This window comes from Chiloscyllium plagiosum, unplaced genomic scaffold, assembly GCF_037043375.1.
Source record: "Chiloscyllium plagiosum isolate Xiang-an unplaced genomic scaffold, Cpla_swu_hap1 HiC_scaffold_5, whole genome shotgun sequence".
In the NCBI taxonomy this organism is placed as follows: domain Eukaryota; kingdom Metazoa; phylum Chordata; class Chondrichthyes; order Orectolobiformes; family Hemiscylliidae; genus Chiloscyllium; species Chiloscyllium plagiosum.
Genome location: NW_028270143.1, coordinates 111,248,632 through 111,269,168, shown reverse-complemented (window position 1 = coordinate 111,269,168; position 20,537 = coordinate 111,248,632). Strand labels below are relative to the sequence as shown.

The following is a 20,537-nucleotide window of genomic DNA, read 5'->3' as shown; positions in this document are numbered from 1 at the left end:
GCTCCATACACAACAATTTAAACCATCATTGCGTTAAATAAGATCATAGGAATTTAGGGTTGAAAAACGTCAGCAAATATATGATGAAAGAATAATAGGAGGCAAGTTCTGTCATTAAGCACGCACACACAGTAAAGATCTTTACAAGATAGTACTTGATATTCCACATTATTGCAAGTGCAAGTCAAAACAGCTGTGCTTTTCAATAATTGGATAAAGGCATGAAGACAATGTGACTTCAAAATATGGACTGAATTATATTCTTATTTCTAGTACAGCTTATTATACCCATATTTATAACAGAAATGCTAGCCTGTTGCATTGCAATTGCATCAGAGAAAATCCCAAGTTTACATAGAAAGATTCCATTATGAATATAAACATGGGAATTAAAGTTGAAAACATCGGAAAAAGTACACACACAGAAAACATTCTTAACAGATTAAGATAACTATTGATTTTGGCATTATAGTGTAGATGAGTACCATTTTCACCATTTGTAAATGTGATCAAATGTGATCCAGCTGCCCAGTACACTAACCACGTCCTACATAGTCAGATATTCAGTTCTATATAAAGGTATAAAATCCTCCACTTCAGCATCCGAAAGGCTGAAAGAATAATCTTCAGCCTACCCCCTAGTGTGAACTCTGTACACTTAGCATAGACTACATTCCCCTCCAGAGTCATTGGTTCATACATCCTGTACCAGAGAATCAGGTTTACTGTTGCTGGTTGCTAATGACATCACACAAAACATTTATATGTACACATCAGGAGGAAACTGATTCCATTTCAGTTGAGGTATGAGAAACTTGAAAAGTATTTTCTGTAATTTCAGACAAGATCTAATGCTATTTTCAATTGATCAATTTTATACAAATCTTTGTACATATTTTAGTTGAAAGCTAAAAATGTTTGAGTAAAGGAACAAACCAGGCTCTTTCTCTCAAACAGAAAAGATTGAGGATGACCAGGTAACGGTCTTCAAAATTATTAAAGGATGTTTGTTAGATCATAGACAGTAGATAGGATGTTTCCCCTTACAAATATAAGACAACCAAAAAAAAAACTAAAGGAAGGGATTCAGGAGACATCTCTTTCCCCGGGAGTGCAGTGGTGAGATTGACCGGTTGAGATGAACAGCACAGATGCAGAAACTAGGTCAAGAACACAAAGGAGAATGGAAAAGAATATGGTGATAGTGAGATAAAATGCTGAAGGAGACTCTCAGAATAGAACGAATGGCATAGGCCTGTTGCTTCTTTTGGTGCTGTAAAACTAAATAATCAGCACCTAATTGTTCCCAGACAAAACATGCCATATCATGACTGTTCCAAATTAACTAAGTGTGGAAGGCACAATGAGGAGTTATTTGTAGTCAAAATGTGATCAAAATGCCGATTAGTTCAAATTTGCTCAAATTCATGTTCATGACAATTATAACCATATCACATGCTGTACACCTAACTTTTCATAGTTTGAATGGACATGATAACAACAATTTTAATAAATGTGCAAATATTTTTGTGCTTAAAGTACATCATTACACACAAAAGAACCCAATTGTACAATGTCGCTCCTTCTCAGTTTTATTTCATACTGGAGAGAAGGAGGACATGAAAGTAATTCAAACAGGAAGGAAGAAAATAAAATGGCATTGAATAAAGATGGAGCTCAAGAACACTTTTACATAAGTGTTACATGATGGGCAACTGTGCTTCACCCAAAATTTGATAACAAACTGTTCATGATTTGCAGCACGTTATTCTTATTAGATAGGAGGTATCAGAAATCTGTCGAACTTCACAGCTCATTTTCAGCGTATCAGTATGAGAGAGAGGAGGCACAGAGAGACGGGGGGGGGGGGGGGGGGCAGGGAGGGGCAGAGAGACAGAGAGAGAATGGGTGACACCAAGTACAAGTAGACAGAGTGGTGACATTGCAGCACAGAGAAGAGGCAGGCACAAACAAAGAGAGTGAGGGGGGCAGGTACAGAGAGAGAAAAAAGGGGCAGGCAGAGAGAGAGAGAGAGAGAAAGAGATGCACGCACACGCAAAGACAGAGAGAGAAAACAGGCAAAGGGAGAGAGTGCGAAAGAGCGCAAGCATGCACGTGAGTGAGAGAGAGAGAGACGAAACCTCATCGCCTCAATATCAATAATAATGTCAAATTCATGCTGATTGTAACATTTGAGGTTATGCTTCAACTATTAAGTGGAGTTAATGTTAAAAATCACATTTAAAAATGGGCAATAATTATGACCTATTTTCTTCCCAACTTTGTCCTCCCAATCCACAAAATTAATAATTACATTTGTTGATTAAGTTGAATAACGTTAAGAGTTTTCATTCACTACAGGCAGAGGGTTCTTCTGCCCAAGCACAGGGTACATTGTTCACAATGATGCCTAGCAACTTCTGTTCATTTAACTTCATATCAATTTTTGTGAATAAAGTCCATTTGATTAAAACCAACATCAAGTGGCAGCCATTCCACAATTGTGAGCCATCTCAGTTAAGCTGCTAAAAAGATTACGACTTCAAGTTCCACTCCAGAGACTTTAACATAAAATCGAGACTGACAATGACAACATCGTACTCTTTGGCGAGAAGTAGCATTGTTTTTGGATAATATATTAATCCAAGGCCAGAAAGCTTTCTCAGGTGTACATTAAATATCCCATGGCATTATTTTGAAGACAGACAGGGTAGATATTGCTGGATGTCCTGGTAATTAATTTTTCTGAAACTAATACTTAGAATATCAGATTATTGTTTGTGGGATATTGGTGTGCACTAGATTCTATTAAAACTTTGTTGCCTGTATCTGCTCCAAGTGCCATTCACTCATCCCAATGCATACTGGCTCCAAATCTAACCAATCAATTTAAATCCTCATCTTTATTTCCAAGTCAGCCCTAACCACACAAACTAAAGATTGGTGGGCCTGATGTCAATGGTGGGTAAGCTGTTGGAGGGGTTTCTGAGGGACAGGATTTACATGCATTTGGGGGAAGTTCCTTCAAATTGGAGTCGTAGGTCGACAGGGTGGTCAAGGTGGTGTGTGGCACATTTGCCTTCATTGGTCAAAGCATTGAGTACAGAAGTTGGGAAACGGGACGCCTTCTCACAGAGCGTTTCAGAGAACATCTCCAGGACACTGGCACCAATCAACCCCACCGCCCCGTGGCCAAACATTTCAACTCACCCTCCCATTGTCGAGAACACGCAGGTCCTGGGCCTCCTCCATCGCCACTCCCTCACCACCTGATGCCTGGAGGAAGAATACCTCATCTTCCATGTTGGGACCCTTCAACTCCAGGGCATCAATGTGGACTTCACCAGTTTCCTCATTTCACCTCCCCTCCCACTTTACCCCAGTTTCAACCTTTCAGCTCAGCATCGTCCTCATGACCTATCCCATCTGTCAATCTTTTTTCCCACCTATCTTCTCCAGCCGATCACCTTTACCCCCACCTCCATCCACCTTTTGCACACTCAGCTATCTTCTCCCCAGCCCTATCCTCCTCCCAATTATCTCTCCACCCCCCGAGGTACCCAGCCTCATTCCTGATGAAGGCCTTTGACTGAAATGTTTATTTTTCTGTTCCTCGGATACAGCCTGACCTGCTGCGCTTTTCCAGCACCACTCTAATCTTGACTCTAATCTCCAGCAACTGCAGTACCCACTTCCGTCTATAGGAGTGGAGATGTCATGTTGTGGCTGTACAGGATGCTGGTTATGTCATTTTTGGAATACTGTGTTCAGTTCTGGTCTCCCTGCTGTAGGAAAGATGTTGTTAAACTTTAAAGCATGCAGAACAGATTTACAAGGATCTTGCCAGGACTGGAGCATTTGAACTATAGGGAGAGGCTGAATAGGCTAGGGCTATTTTCCCTCAGTTGGAGGCTGAGAGGTGACCTCAGATGTTTATAAAATAATGAGGGGTATGTTTAGGGTGAATAGTCAAGGTCTTTTTCCAAGGGTAGGGGAGTCTAAAACTGGAGGGCATAGGTTTAAGGTGAGAAAGATTTAAAAGGGATCTGAGAGGCAATGTTTTCATAGATAGGTGGTGCTTGCATGCATCAAGCTGCCAAAGGAAGTGGTGGAGGCGACTACAATTACAATATTTAAAAGGCATCTGGATGGGTGCATGAATAAAAAGAGTTTAGAGGGATATGAGCCAGATGCTGGCAAATGGAAGATTACTTTAGGATATCTGGTTGGCATGGACAAGTTGGATTGAAGGTTCTGTTTCCATGTTGTATAAAGCTATGACTATTTGTAATATCCTTCAGCTCGACAAGCATCTCCTTTAATTCTAGCCACTTGCACATCTCAAACTTGATTTGCTCCAACCTTGGGAGGTGCCAAGTCTAGCATCCCTATGCTAAGACTTTTATTGAAGTTTTAATCATCTGCCCTGACATCTATGGATAGATCAGCAGGTCACATGGCACCTGTGAAAATGAACAAATTTAATATTTCAGATCAATTTTTATGCACCCTTCTCTTTCACACTTTTCTCAACTTTTTCTTTTCTTCATCTTCTGATGTTGTGGAGAAGCTGGAGCGTATTCAGCAGGTTGTTGGCTGCAGTGGTGGCAGTGCCTGGTGCAAGGACTCATGGAGTCATAGGCCTGAAGCATGGACTCAGCAGGTCGTCACCCCCAGCAGAGGAGTGCCTGGGGTGGGAATGCTTGGCAGCAGTGGGGAACTATGGCAGAAACAGAGCTCAGAGTGGGAATTCCTGGCTGCATTTGGCCTGAAGTGTGGGGACTCCTTGAGGCCCAGAACACATTGCAGAGACTTTGCAGAAGCTCTGGAACTGTGTTTGACAACCCTTGTACAGACGATGAACTCTATTTATGTAACTTTGTTTTATTCTTTTTGTAACTCAAAATGGCACCAGATTGGGGCATCAAAACACTTTTCACTGTATCTTTCTGTATGCAGCAATAAATAACACCAAGAAATTTTACTGATCTGGAACATTTTTCTCTCTACAAATACTGCCTGACCTGCACAGACTGTCCACCACTTTCAATGTCAGACTTCTAACACCTGAAGAAGGGCTTATGCCCGAAACGTCGATTCTCCTGTTCCCTGGATGCTGCCTGACCTGCTGCGCTTTTCCAGCAACACATTTCCAGTTCTAATACACATAGTAAAGGGAAAATAAAGCTAAAATCACCATAGTCCCAGGGAACCATAATACTGATCGCTCATTATACAGAGAAGATTTGGGTGAGTTTTTAACCCGAGAGTCATCCTGCCTCAAATGATCGACATGGTTGAGAAGGCAGGACTTTCCTGGTAATCTCACTTAATATGGGAAATGAACTCGCACTGTTAGCGTCACCCCACCTTACAACCAGGTGTTCAATCAATTGAGCTAACTGGCAGATAGTAGTTAGCTTTTGTATCTCCTCCCGCAGCTCAATATCACATTGTGTTTTATTTTAGCACGTAGGGATGTTATACCACGTCAAAATATATGATGTTGTACGGAAGTTAATATAACAAAGGCTGGAATTGTTTTTATTTCAGATTTCCAGCGTATCACTTACGACATCAATGCCAGCTACAGACTGCATGCAAGTTTCATCTTCTTTTCAAACGACTTGTTCGTGTGCGCGTTAGTGAAGTGTGCGTGCTTGGTGAAAACTTACCTTCCGTATTTCTAAGTAAACTTTCTCTGGAGGTCAGCCTGCCCCTTCCACAGGTTTGTGAACTAGTTTTTGACAGTACTCTCGATGACATACGCAAGTTGGTGCAATAAATGACAGTGCAACGCCACGTACAGTCCCCTCACTCACTCACCTCCGCAATACAGTTCCGGGTTCTTCTCCCCGTGCACCTGGGGACTCAGTGCCAGCAACGCCACCAGCAAAAGCGCGAGCGCCCCGCGCCGCCGCCTCGAGGCCATGGTCAATTCACGCGCCTCCCAACCGTCACCTCAGCCTGGGGCTGGTGGGAAACAGATGAGCACCAATGCTAACCCCGACAAACCTTCCTCGGCCCGATCCACCAGACCCCACTCTTCACACCGGCTAATGTCTATATTTTTTTTTCTGAAACCGGAGAGGGAGAAGACTGAAGGTTTCTCTCCAAATAGATAAATTGGGCCGAAACGGAGTCCTGGGTGCTCTTGAACTACAGCCGAACTTGTCTGACGGAACCCTGGACGCCTGTCTCCATCGTTCCACCTTCGCTTCGTGTTAATGTTTAAAACTGACCGATGGAACTTTACAGCCCACGCAAGATTCTCACAACAGGATCATTCCAGAAAAAGGAAGACAAGCGAGGTATTAGCTCGGAGGTGAGGGGGCAGGAGCAGCTGGATACCCCGCCCCCAACACCCAAGTCTCACCGACTGCACCATTAGTCCCGCCCCCCGGCGCCTTAGGCGCACCCACTACGTTGTCAACCTCGGCTCGAGACCTGGTCTCCACTGTTAGCCACGCCTCTTACAGCGCAAACCCCGCTTTCCTCCCGCTCTAGCTCCCGCCCCTTACGCCGCAAGCCCTGCCTCCTTCCACCCTAGACCTGCCTCTGCCTCCTTTCTTCCCGCCCTTCACCATGCCCGACGCCGTCACAGCCCCTTTCCTTGTACGCCCCGCCCCTTGCCCTGGCTCCCCGCCCCTTTTATCTTCCCCGCCCCTCTCCCGAACCTTCGTTCCCACGCCCCCGCCTTCACACGTCGGGAGCCGGGGAGAGTCACGTGATCCGGAACTCCGCCCTTGTCTCGATCCCTCAGCCATTGAGCTTTCTACACGTGTAGCGCCCACGTGTAAGGAATGAGGGAGAGTTGGATCTGTGATTTATCACTCACACATGCTTCAGTGGTCCAATCCCAAGCCTGTTTGTGACATGTTACTTTCCCCGAAGGAAACAGTAAATTTGGTGCGTTTATTTCAGGGCTGTGGGGAAAATCAGGCATGGCTTTCTGTTCCAAGAGTCAACGTTGGGACCACGTTTCCCCCAATTACATTTATTAATGGGGGCGGCACGGTAATACAGTGGTTAGTGCTGCTGCCTTAGCGCCAGGGTTAAGAATTAGCTATGGTAAATGCGGGGTTAGGGTGATGGTTGGGTCTGGGTGGGATACTTTTTGGAGGATCAGTGCAGACTCGATGGACCGAATGGCATCTATCTGCATTGATTTGTGATTAATCATCAGATCCTGGTAGGCAGGACACCATTCAATAATGATACCAGACCTGAACTATCAGAAAGAGGAACAGGAGAGCCTCGTGCATCATTTTATAGGTTCATGGCTGATCTGATATTCCTAACGCCCACTTCCCTGCATTTCTCACATCCTCCCATATCCCATGATTCCTCTAATACTCAAAAATCTATCTATCTCAGCTTTAAATATACATAAGACTCAGCCTGCCCAGTACTTGCAACCCCCGAGAAAAGAAACTCCTCTTTACCTCAGTCTTAGATTGGCATTCCTTTATTCTGTATAGTTTCAAAGGGATGGAGACAAGTTGGCCGGCTGAATGAAAGGGTGGCAGATGAATTTCAATGCAGAAAAATGTAAAGTGATTTTCAAAAGAAGAACATAGATGGTATGAAATAAAGGATACAATTCTGAACTCCATTGCTTCTCATATGAAAAGCCTTTCAACACTGGGATCATTCTTCTCCCATTCTCTTGAACCCCTCCAATGCCAGCACACCTTCCTTTTGAAACAAGGCCTAAAACTGCTCTCAATATTCCAAATGCGGACTGACTTATACAGCCTCAGCAGTACATCTTTGTTCTTATGTTCTATCTGTCTTGAAATTATTACTAACATTGCATTTGTCTTTCTAACTGCCAAGTGAACCCTGCATGTTCATCTTAAAAGAATCATAAGAGGTGCAGCATGGTGGCTTTGTGCTTAGCGGTGGATTAGCGGTGGTAGATGTAGGATAGGGGGGTGGGTCTGGGTGGGATGCTCTTCAGCAGTCAGTATGGACTTGATGGGCTGAATAGACTGCTTCCACATTCTGAGGCTTCAACGATTTAGAATCTTGAATTAGGATTCCCAAGTCCCTTTGTGCTTCAAATTTCCAAAGCCTTGCCCCATTTAGAAAATAGTCGTTGCATCTATTCTCTCTACCAAAATGTTTAACCTCATACTTTGCCACATTGTATTCCATCTGCCACTTCTGAGCTCACCTCCCTGTTCCAAACCTGATATAGGTGGACTTTCCAGGATGTGCACGTTCTTAGATTCTGGCCTATGAGTTCTCTTACTCAGTTTAGGTCTAGTGGGACCCTTTTGCTGTCTCAAGTCTGCATATTGGCAGCAACTACAATGGCTTGCCGGCCTGGATCCTGAAAAATATTTTAACCATTTGGTCAAGGCTTGACTTTGATTTGGGGTTTTGCAGTAAGCTGACCTGGAGTTCCTCTGTTCATGATATTGTCATGAGTGGTCCAGATGACCAAGCTCACTCGACCTGGTGAGGGTCCACTTCCATTGGGCTACTCCATAAACGCTCCAAATCCTGCACCTTCTGATGATAAAGCCAGTTGCAGTGCCTGTTTGCCATCCAGTTTGACTTCAATCAATAGGTGCTTTTGTATGGTTACATTGTTAATCCACATACCAAACAGTTTCTCAGCATCTCTTTGAAGATGAAACCAAAGTCACATGCCTGTGTCAGTCTTCTTAACCTTGTCAAAAATCCTGAAACGGATTCCCCTGGTTCTCAAATTGCCAGATAAAACCAAAAGCATCTCAGAATTAGAGTCATAATATTCCTTAATTAAATTTGTCAACTCTTAAAAGGTTTTAGTATCTGGTGCCACAGGTAAAGTTAGGCTCCTAATAACCGAAGATGTTCTGGGTCTACAAGCTGTCAGGGGAATTACTCAGTGCTTTTCATCCACTTTAATGTCATTTGTTAAGGAAAAATAATACATTCTCTTCACACATAGGACCAAGCCTTCGACAGCAGGACTGAACAAGTCATTCTTCACAAATAATGGCATGATTTAGGGTGTAGGTTTGCTCGCTGAGCTGTAGGTTTGATATCCAGATGTTTCATTACCTGGCTAGGTAATCATCAGTGGCTTCATCATCAGTGGCGACCTCCAAGTGAAGCAAAGCTGTTGTCTCCTGCTTTCTATTTATATCTTTCTCCTGGATGGGGTTCCTGGGGTTTGTGGTGATGTCATTTCCTGTTCGTTTTCTGAGGGGTTGATAGATGGCATCTAGATCTATGTGTTTGTTTGTGGCGTTGTAGTTGGAGTGCCAGGCCTCTAGGAATTCTCTGGCATGTCTTTGCTTAGCCTGTCCTAGGAGAGATGTGTTGTCCCAGTCGAAATGGTGGGTTTTTTTCATCTGTGTGTAGGGCTACGAGGGAGAGAGGGTCGTGTCTTTTTGTGTCCAGCTGGTGTTCGTGTATCCTGGTGGCTAACTTTCTTCCTGTTTGTCCTAAGTAGTGGTTGTAGCACTCCAACCACAAAGCCATAAATAAACACATAGATCTAGATGCCATTTATCAACCCCTCAGAAAACGAACAGGAAATTACATCACCACAAACCCCAGGAACCCCATCCAGGAGAAAGATATAAATAGAAAGCAGGAGACAACAGCTTCGCTTCACTCGGAGGTCGCCACTGATGATGTTACCTAGCCAGTTAACAAACACTACAGCTCAGCGAGCAAACCTACACCCGAAACCTCAACCCAAGCTACAAACCTTCACAAATCTTGCAAAAATGGCATGACGCCAGAAATTATCCCAACTCAAAAATGACTGTTGCACTGTTAGATTACTTACAGTGTGGAAACAGTGCACACCGACTCTTCGAAGAGCAAGCCGCCCAGACCCATTCCCCTACATTTACCCCTTCACCTAACACTATGGGCAATTTAGCATGGCCAATTCACCTAACCTGCACATTTTTGGACTGTAGGAGGAAACCGGAACACCCGGAGGAAACCCACGCAGACACGGGAGAATGTACAAACTCCACACAGACAGTTGCCTGAGGCGGGAATTGAACCTGGGTCTCTGGCGCAGTGAGGCAGCAGAGCTAACTCTGATTTCTCTCCACAGATGCTGCAGGACCTGTTGAGTTTGCCAGTAATTTCTGTTTTTATTCCACACATTTTGTTTATTCTTTATCTGAGATGACATTCTTTTCTCAGAAGTAACTTAATAACTTGGAATTTTTCCTCACATCATAAAATGTTCCCACTTTTAAGGAATCACTTAAAGATCAAGGGACAAATAACCAAAATAAGGAACAGTCCTTTTAAAATAAAAGACAGTTGGTAACACTGACATTAACTCTGCTTCACCCTCATGAATACTGCAGCACCTGAGTATTGACAGAATTTTTTTTATTTATTGTTATTCATAAGGTTAAGTTTTATTTTGAATAAGATATAACCACAGTGCAGGAAGTGATCCACCTATCATATTTGTAATTCAAATAGGGCCATTTCTTTGCCTTCTCCAATAACGCTGCACATTCTTTCTTTTCAGGTAACTGTCGTTTGAAAGCCTCAGCTGAACCTCCTGCTACCAGTCTCTCAAGCAGTGCATTCCAGATCCAAACCACTTTCTGCATTTGTGTTTCTTTTCTGAACTAATTGAAATCCACGCTCTTTCACTTTTAATGCTTTCACAAATAGGAATGCTTTCCCGGATCATCTCTGCCCAGTGCCCTCATTGTTTTGAATACTTTAATTAAATTTCCTCTCAGTCTTCTTTCTTTCAGGAAAACAGTCCTAACTTTGCCAATCTGTCTTCATACCTGGAGTTCCTCATCTCTGGAACCATTCTCATGAATCTTTTCTGTCTCTTCTCTCATGCCTTCACACCACCCCTTAGGTTTTGCCAAGATCTTGACTAGACTAACCTATAAATGTGTTGCTGGAAAAGCACAGCAGGTCAGGCAGCATCCAAGGAGCAGGAGAATCGATGTTTTGGGCATGAGCCCTTCTTCTGCCCTCTTCCTGAAGAACGGCTCATGCCCGAAACGTCGATTCTCCTGCTCCTTGGATGCTGCCTGACCTGCTGCACTTTTCCAGCAACACATTTTCAGCTCTGATCTCCAGCATCTGCAGTCCTCACTTTCTCCTAGACTAACCTATACCAGGGAACCTTTACAGATGAAGAACACAACTTTGGTTCTGGTCTTTTATAAGAAGCAATTGGTTCAATGATTGCAGTAAAAGGCTCAGGCCCAAGCTTGATGGGATGAAATAGATTGAGATTCACCGAGAATGGTTCAACATTTTTAGATCAGAAAATGGCTGCCTGAGTGGAGTCCTAATTGAATACCCTGATGTTTTTCAGGAAGGTCGAGGGCATATCAAAGGAACCTAGTCCACCCTGCATGTTGACCAGGAAGCGATTCCACACTTCTGCAAAGCCCAAGTAGTGCCATTTATCTTACGGGCAAAAGTACAAGCAGAAACCAGAAGGCTGGAAAGTGAAGGAATCACCTCAGGGAATGTCGCTGAACAAAGAGCCCTTGGAGTGCAGGTTCATTGTTCCTTGAAAGTTGAGTTACAGGTAGATAAGATGGTGAAGAAAGCATTTAGTATGCTTTCTTTTATTGGTCAGAGCATTGAGGAAAAGAGTTGGGAGGTCATATTGTGGCTGTACAGGATATTGGTTAGGCCACTTTTGGAATATTGTGTGCGGTTCTGGTCTCCTTCCTATCGGAAACATGTTGTGAAACTTGAAAGGGTTCAGAAAAGATTTACAAGGATATTGCCATAGGGAGAGGTTGAATAGGCTGGGGCTGTTTTCCCTGGAGTGTCAGAGGCTGAGGGGTGATCTTCTAGAGGTTTATAAAATCATGAGGGGCATGGATAGGATAAACAGACAAGGTCTTTTCCCAAGGGTGGGAGAGTCCAGAACTGGAGGGCATAGGTTTAAAGTGAGATGGGAAAGATATGAAAGGGACCCAAGGGGCACCCTTTTCACACAAAGGGTGGTGCATGAATGGAATGACATGCCAGAGGAAGTGGTGGAGGCTGGTACAATTACAGCATTTAAAAGGTATCTGGATGGGTGTATGAATAGGAAGGGTTTAGAAGGATATGGGCCAAATGCTGGCAAATGGGACTAGGTTAGGTTAGCATAACTGGTCGGCATGGATGAGTTAAACTGAAGAGTCTGTTTTGTGCTATACATCTCTGTGACTCTATGACTCATACCAGTCAATTTGCAGAATTGGCAGCACCAGTTGTACCAATTGTGAAGCCTGATGATTGGGTTCACCTTTCTGGGGATTTTCAACAAACGATACACCACTTTTCATTACTCGATAAATACCCAATCCCTTGCATAAGACACATATGCAAAGCTGGCAGGGATCTGTCCTTCACGAAGCTGGACATGAGCCATGCAAAGTTGCAGTTGTGGTTAGATCAGGATTCCCAAGGGTTTGTATCAATATACAAGCATGCCATTTGGGGTATTGTCAGCCTGTACAGTTTTTCAGCGGACGATGGAGAACGTTTTATAAGGTTTCAAAAATTAAGATGTTGGCAAGAAGATATGTCTCGTGGCTAGAATTGGATGCAGACAAAACCGTTTTCGTGAGGCAGTGCCCAGAGTGCCAACAAGGACAAAACATTAATACCAGCAGATTCCCTGTATTTGTGGGGATGGCCGGGTGAACGCTGGACCCGGTCATACGTGGACCATGTAGGTTCTTTCATAGACTCAATATTCTTAGTCATTGTGGATGCCCATTCAAAGCAGCTGGACGTGCATAGTGGTCATTTGTCAAATACGAGGATAACAATTGCACAGAAAAACTGTGCACATCTTTAGCAATACACGGAATCCCAGAAGTGTTGGTCACAGATAATAGGCCATCACTTCCCAGCAGAGAATTTGAGTATTTCCTAAAGTCAAATGGTATTCGACATGTAAGGATAACTCTACATGGGTGTAGGTTTGCTCGCTGAGCTGGAAGGTTCATTTTCAGACATTTCGTCACCATACTAGGTAACATCTTCAGTGAGCCTCCGGATGAAGCACTGCTTGTGTTTCCTGCTTCCTATTTATATATTTGGGTTTGCATGGGTTGGCGATTCCATTTCCTGTGGTGATGCCATTTCCTATGGCGATATCATTTCCTGTTCTTTTTCTCAAGGGGTGGTATATGGTGTCCAAGTTAATGTGTTTGTTGATAGCGTTCCGGTTGGAATGCCATGCTTCTTGGAATTCTCTTCTATGTTTCAGATATTTCGTGTGTGACATCACTAACCCAAGGAAACCCAAAGAATAAAATGGAAAGCAGGAAACATGAGCACTACTTCGTCTAGAAGCTCACTGAAGATGTTGCCTAATATGGTGACGAAACATCTGAAAATGAACCTTCCAGCTCAGCAAGCAATACTACACCCAGAGCCTCAATCTGGGCTACAAATCTTCTCAAACCTTGCTCACAACTCTATATCTTCCATCATCCAATGGCCTATCAGAAAGAACAGCACAAACTTTGAAGGTAGGTGTAAAGAAACAGCCGACAGCTTCACTAGGTACCAAACTGTCCAAGTTCCTATTTGATTGCAGGACTATCCCCTCATGCTAATACAGGGATAGCTCCAGCAGAGTTGTTAATGGAGATTAAATCTGATCTTTCCAGACATTAGGGGGAGAGTGAAACGGCATCAAGAATGCCAATGCTAGACACAAGACTCCACTAAGCGAGAGAGACTGTTTACTTCAGGGGATGAGATTTGGTGTAAGAACCATGGGAATGGCCCTGCATGGGTAAGAAGCATGGTCAATGCACGGTCAGGTCCAGTGACATGTAAAGCTCGAGTAGGTGCAATGGTCCTGAACAAATCTGGAACAATGTGCCCGGCCCTTCAACAAGCTTTCTGATTGTTCTGACTGTGGGTTCTCCCTCACAATCAAACATTGGAGATACATCGGAATCTGAGATTGACACGGCAGTTCAGGTACATAATTCATTGACGTTTGCATCATGTATGGATAGGGTAGTTGAGAAGGCAATCAGCGTGCTTGCCTTCATTGCTCAGACCTTTGAGTATAGGAGTTGGGATGTCATGTTGAGGTTGTTGTGAGGACGTTGGTGAGGCCTCTTCTGGAGTATTGTGTCCAGTTCTGCTCTCCTTGTTAGAGGAAGGATATTATTAATATGGATAGGGTTTGGAAGAAATTTATCAAGATATTGCTGGGAAAGGAGGGTCTGAGTTGCAAGGAGAGGCTGAATAGGTGGCATGTTTTTCATTGGAGTGTAGGAGGTTAAGATGTTCATAAAATAATGAGGAGTACAGATAAGGTGAAAGACAGGTATCTTTTCCCTAGGCTGGGGGTTTTCAAGACTGGGGACACACTTTTAAGGTAAGGGGAGAAAGATTTAAAAAATACATGAAGGGCAACTTTTTTACACAGAGAGTGGTTTGTTTAGGAATGAACTTCCAGAGGAAGCGATGGATGTGGGTACAGTTACAATATTTAAAAGACATTCAAAGTTTGGAAGAAGATTTGTAGCTCGGGTGCTCGTTGTTGTGGTTCTGTTCGCCGAGCTGGGAATTTGTGTTGCAGACGTTTCGTCCCCTATCTAGGTGACATCCTTAGTGCTTGGGAGCCTTCTGTGAAGCACTTCTGTGATGTTTCCTCCGGCATTTATAGTGATTTGTACCTGCCGCTTCCAGTTGTCAGTTCCAGCTGTCCGCTGCAGTGGCACACCAATTAGCCACGAAACGACATGACCAGTTATTCTTAGTAGCCATACACTCAGATGACAAGCAACATGAGTTCGACTGGGACAACACTACTATTATAGGACAAGCCAAATAGAGAACAGCCAGGGAATTCCTAGAGGCAAGGCACTCATCCACAGATTCAATCAATAAACACATCGACCTGGACCCAATATATCGGTCACTGCAGCGGACAGCTGGAACTGACAACCGGAAGCGGCAGGTACAAATCACTATAAATGCCGGAGGAAACATCACAGAAGCGCCTCACAGGAGGCTCCCAAGCACTGAGGATGTCACCTAGACACAAATTCCCAGCTTGGCGAACATCACCACAACATTTAAAAGACATTCTGATAACTACATGAATAAGAAATGTGTGGAAGGATATTGGTGAAGCGCAAGCAGGTGGGACGTTTAGTTTGGGATTATGATTGGCATGGACTGATTGAACAGAAGACTCTTTTTCCATGCTGTATGACTGTATAAACATGTGAACCACACGAAAGCTGCAAACTGGCAAACAGTGCAGGACCAAAATATGTCTGGCTCCTTGACAGCCATTCCGACTGTTCCAAAACTAATGGGTTATCCCTTTCTGTCAAACATTGAAGATACTTGAGAATCTGAGATGGGCACAGCATCTGTCACTGCCTTGACACCTTTGCCACTTGAAGAAGAGAAGGAATTTCTCCCGAGATATGCTGTGCAGTAGAGACAAGCTTCTGTGCATTACATGCCCCCCAGTGTCAGAGGCAGAGTTGGAGGAACTTGACCTGATGCTAAAATGCCCCACGAGGAGCTACAAAGAAAAGAATGGGCTTATGTCCTGAGACACAGAGTGGGAGGGATGTAGTAGTCATAACAAGGTTTGCGAAGTGGACCTTATAAAATGTGAATTCCCTGATTGGAGCTGCTAATTTGGTCCAAACAAGAAGCCCTGGCTGTCAGATATCCAGTTAACTGACTTGCTTACTGAGCTGGTAAGTTTGTTCACAGACTTTTCATCACCATTCTAGCTAACATAATCAGTGCACCTCCAGTGAAGCAATGGTGTTCTATCCTGCTAGCTATTTGTGTCTGGGTCAGCTGGAGTTGGTTTTGTCACAGACTCAAAGAAAAAAAGAAGCGGCGTTGCATTACTGGTTAAAGAGGATATAAATACTATATTGAGGAAAGATATTAGCTCAGACAATGTTGAATCTGTGCGGGTAGAATTGAGAAATACTGAAGGGAAAAAATAATAATAGGGTGGTGTGTACACTACGAGACTGTAGTGGTGATGTTGAGAAAGACATGAAACAGAAAATTAAAGATCCATGCACTAAAGGAACATCTATATTTATTGGTGACTTTAATTTGCAAATAAATTGGGCACATCAAATTAGTTGCAATAACATTGAGAAGGAATTCCTAGACAGTATATAGGGATGGTTTTCTGGATCAATATGTTGAGGAACCAACTCGAGAACAGATTGTCTCAAACTGGGTCTGGTGATTTGGAGATGCCGGTGTTGGACTGGGGTGTACAAAATTAAAAATCACACAACACCAGGTTATTGTCCAACAGGTTTAATTGGAAGCACTAGCTTTCGGAGTGCAGCTCCTTCATCAGGTGGTTGTGGAGTATACAATTGTAAGACACAGAATTTATAGCATAAGTTTACAGTGTGATGTTCCTGAAATTATACATTGAAAAATACCTTGATTGTTTGTTGAATCTTTCAACTGTTCGAATACCATGATAGTTTCACTTCTTTCATATGAAAATCACAAAACTTTTCTTTAAAAGTTACATTCTCAGGCTAACTGTAACAATTGGTGTTAGCCAGATAATGTTGAAGGTGTTAGCCCCCTGTGTACTCTGTCTGTATCATAATGTTTAGACTGATTCTAATCTAAAAAGTGAGTTAACAGAATCTTACGTGAATTCATGCAGTGTTTGAGCAAAGTACAATGTAACTCTGCAAGTACAAATTCAACCCACAAATGTATATGGATATGTATGCAGGATTCGGTGTAGTGACTAGTGTTCCTGTTTCTTGCATTGAGGATCCTGGAGATTTGCCCACTTACTACCCCACTATAGGTGTAAATCATGGCCACTAAAAATTAATACTTTAAGCTCATATTGAATTTAACAGAAATCCTTCAATCAGTAGATATTTAGTCATAGAGATGTACAGCATGGAAACAGACCGTTCAGTCCAACTTGTCCATGCCGATCAAATAACCCAAATTAATCTAGTCCCATTTGCCAGCACTTGGCCCATAGCCCTCTAAATTCTTCTTATTCATTTTCCCATTCAGATGCCTTTTAAATGTTGCGGTTGTACAAGCTTCCACCACTTCCTCTGGCAACTCATTCCATACTTGCATCACCCTTTGCGTGAAAATGTTGCTCTTAGATCCCTTTTACATCTTTCCCCTCTCACCTTAAATCTATGCCCTCTAGTTCTGGACTCCCCTAATCCAGGGAAAAGACTTTGTCTATTTATCCTATCCATCCCCCACATGATTTTATAAACCTCTATAACGTCACCCCTCATCCTCCAACGCTCCAGGGAAAACAGCCCCAGGCTATTCAGCCTCTCCCTTTTGCTCAAATCCTCCAAATCATTTGTAAATCATTTCTGAACCCTTTCAAGTTTCACAACATCCAATGATAGGAGGGAGACCAGAATTGCACCCAATATTCCAGAAGTGGCCTAACCAATGTTCTGTATAACTGCAACATGACCTCCCAACTCCTGTACTCAATACTCTGACCAATAAAGGAAAGCATATTAAACGCATTAGTAATTGTAATACCCAATGTGCATCAGCTCAGAAGGTGGAAAATTTGAAATGTACGAAAGTTAGAAGTTGAAGCTCTAACGAAACAGAAGAGACAATTGTTATTGCAAAAGGAATTGTGTGAATTAAGTAGTTAGATTTTAAAAAAATTAATTAGGTAAACTTTATAATATACAACATGGATGTAAACAATCAATGGGGGTCGGTGGTGATCCCATAAGTGGTTAGTAGAATAAAAGGAAAGTGACGATCCTAAGATAGATATCTTTGTATCAAGAGCGGGGAGATTTTGGCCAGGGGCTGCTCACACATAAAAACAGCAGCTTGTGAACTGAAGTTACCCAAGCCACAGTCATTGGTTTGAGCTGGCTTCAGCTAAGAGGAATGACATAAGGTGTAAATCCTTACTTGGTGTAAGAGCAATGAGGAAATGTTACCAATATCCTTGGGCTGGAGCTAATACTGAAAAGACACAGATTCAGCAGATGAACCAGCACCAAAGAAGAATAAGACACTATAGTTCAGGCAGTTAAGGAAAAAGGATAAAATGAAGGATTCCGGGTGTGCCAGCAATGAAAACTGTGGAGATCAACATTTGCATGGAGATAACACCAAGGACTCAAGGAATCGCCTGGCCAACATTCTTGGGTATTAGCTTTTAAATTCTTTGACTGTTCAGGGAAGGCCAAAAAACATAGTGGGTGTGCACACATATTTTAGCCTTGTATGAGTGGCATCCCTCCTGTTAACTTTTTATTAACCAGTGTGAGTTGTATGTCTGTTTTAACTAAATTAATAAAGTTGGTGGTTAGTTGATACAGATTTGACTCTTTTCCTCTTTGTGCCAAGCTAATCACTGTTGTCATAAAGTCATCGAGATGTACAGCATGGAAACAGACCATTCGGTCCAACTCGTCCATGCCGACCAGATATCCCAACCCAATCTAATCCCACCTACCAGCACCTAGCCCATATCCCTCCAATCCCTTCCTGTTCATATACCCATCCAGATACCTTTTAAATGTTGCAATTGTACTCGCCTCCACCACTTCCTATGGAAGCTCATTCCATACACGTACCACCCTCTACGTGAAAACGTTGCCCTTTAGGTCTCTTTTCTCTCTCACCCTATACCTTTGCCCTCTAGTTCTGGACTCCCCCACCCCAGGAAAAGACTTTGTCTATTTATCCTATCCATGCCCCTCATGATTTGTAAACCTCCAATCACTTCCTTAGCTTACCACAGAGTTCTAGGGTACACCTGATCAGGTCTTGGGGATTTATCCACTTTTATGCACTTCAAGACATCCAGCATTTCCTACTCTGTAAGATGTCATCTATTTCCCTACATTCTATATCTTACATGTCCTTTTACACAGTAAGTATTGATGCAAAATACTCATTTAGTATCTGCCCTATCTCCTGTGGCTCAACATAAAGGCCACCTTGCTGATCTTTGAGGGGCCCTATTCTCTCCCTTGTTTCCCTTTTGTTCTTAATGTATTTGTAAAAACCGTTTGAATTCTCCTTGACTCTTTTTCCAAAGCTATCTCATGTCCCCTTTTTGCCCTCCTGATTTCCCTCTTAAGTATACTCTAATTGCCTTTATACTCTTCAAAGGATTCACTCAACCTATCCTGTCTATACCTGACATATGCTTCCTTCTTTTTCTTAATTGTTGTTGAGAGCTGTTACCTTGTGACACTTTGCTTCTGTCTTCACAAAGGAGGGTACAAATAATGTACCAGAAATGATGGGGGTATACAGGGTTTAGTGAGGGGGAGGGACTGAAACAAATCTGTATTTGTAGAGAAATGGTGTTGGAGAAATTGATGGGATTGTAGGCCAAGAAATGCCTAAGCCCTGATAATCTACATCCCACAGTACTGAAGGAAATGGTCCTAGAAATAGTGGATGCACTGATGGTCAAGTTCCAAGATTCTTTAGACTCTGAAACAGTTCCCACAGATTGGAGGGTAGTTAATGGAACCCCACTATTTGAAAAAGAAGGTAGACAGAAAACAGGGAATCATACTTCATCAGTAAGACTGATGTCAGTAATGTGGAAGTTGCAAGAGTCTATTATCAAGGATTTTATAACACAGCACTTAGAAAATATTGGTAGAATCAGACACAGCTAGTACGGTATTAGAAAGGGGAAATCAGGCTTGACAAAATCTCAAGGAGTTCTTTGAAAATGTAACTAATGGAGTTGATTGGGGGAGCCAATAAATGTGGTTTATTTGGATGTTCAGTCTCAGATTAATGTGTAAAATGAAAGCACATGGGATTGGAGGTCGTGCATTAAGATAGATAGAAAATTGGTTAGGAGACAGGAAACATAGATGAAGAATAAATGGATTTTTATTTTGAATGACAAGCATAGACTAACAGGGCATCACAGTGATTGTTACTGGTGTTAACTCTTAATTCTGGACATCACATGTTTCAGATCAAAGATAGACACTTTATTTCTGAACAGCAGTGAGAGGTCCTGGGTGACACCAAAGGAATCTTGGAGTCTTCTTGTGGTGGCACCCCTCGACAGACCTCAACATTACATGCAAGCAGTTCACCTTAGCAGTTTAGTAGTGACTAATACAAAGTTCTTAACGTCACATGGCTGATTGCTATTATATTGTTAAAACAGGTATTTCTCAATCTTACAATGACTAGTGATTGCTACTTCCTGTGACAAATACCGAATTGTTCACATGAGTCTGTTACTCTATTACTCAGAATCTTGTGTTAATCGGTAAGGAGCTAGATAATAGGATCATTGTTCTCATTATTGGTCTTCACGTGCCCTTGTTAATAGGTAAGGAAGTGTGTTAATAGAAACAGGAGGCAGTTAATAAGATCTGTAACCAGGGTCAAGAGTCTTATGCATGGAAACAAATATCTTTGCGTGGGGCTGGGAGCAAAATGCACACGTATGTCTCCAGACGATTGTGGCAGTTCGGAGGTAGCCAGACACCCGCTGTGATTTCTGGTCTCAGCCTGTCAAAGGACAGGAATACAAT

General features: G+C 42.8%; 1 protein-coding gene and 1 long non-coding RNA gene across 4 annotated transcripts in view; one reads left to right on the top strand and one right to left on the bottom strand.

Annotated features, from left to right (window-relative positions):
• The window catches only part of cnpy1 (canopy FGF signaling regulator 1), a 78,842-nt gene extending 72,476 nt beyond the window's left edge, over window positions 1-6,366 (bottom strand). Inside the window, exon 1 of one of the 2 annotated variants that reach the window (XM_043690716.2) lies at window positions 5,827-6,366. In XM_043690716.2, coding sequence (XP_043546651.1) covers window positions 5,827-5,932 — 106 coding nt within the window. In that variant the 5' untranslated portion in view covers window positions 5,933-6,366. Of the gene's footprint in view, window positions 1-5,675; window positions 5,771-5,826 lie in introns of those variants that run through there. The other variant, XM_043690717.2, reaches the window with a different exon arrangement.
• The window catches only part of LOC148150009 (uncharacterized), a 42,177-nt gene that overhangs the window by 4,611 nt on the left and 17,029 nt on the right, over window positions 1-20,537 (top strand). Inside the window, exons 2-4 of one of the 2 annotated variants that reach the window (XR_015757272.1) lie at window positions 5,554-5,728; window positions 11,321-11,509; window positions 13,226-13,490. This is a non-coding gene — a long non-coding RNA (uncharacterized LOC148150009). Of the gene's footprint in view, window positions 1-5,553; window positions 5,729-11,320; window positions 11,540-13,225; window positions 13,491-20,537 lie in introns of both variants that reach the window. The other variant, XR_015757273.1, reaches the window with a different exon arrangement.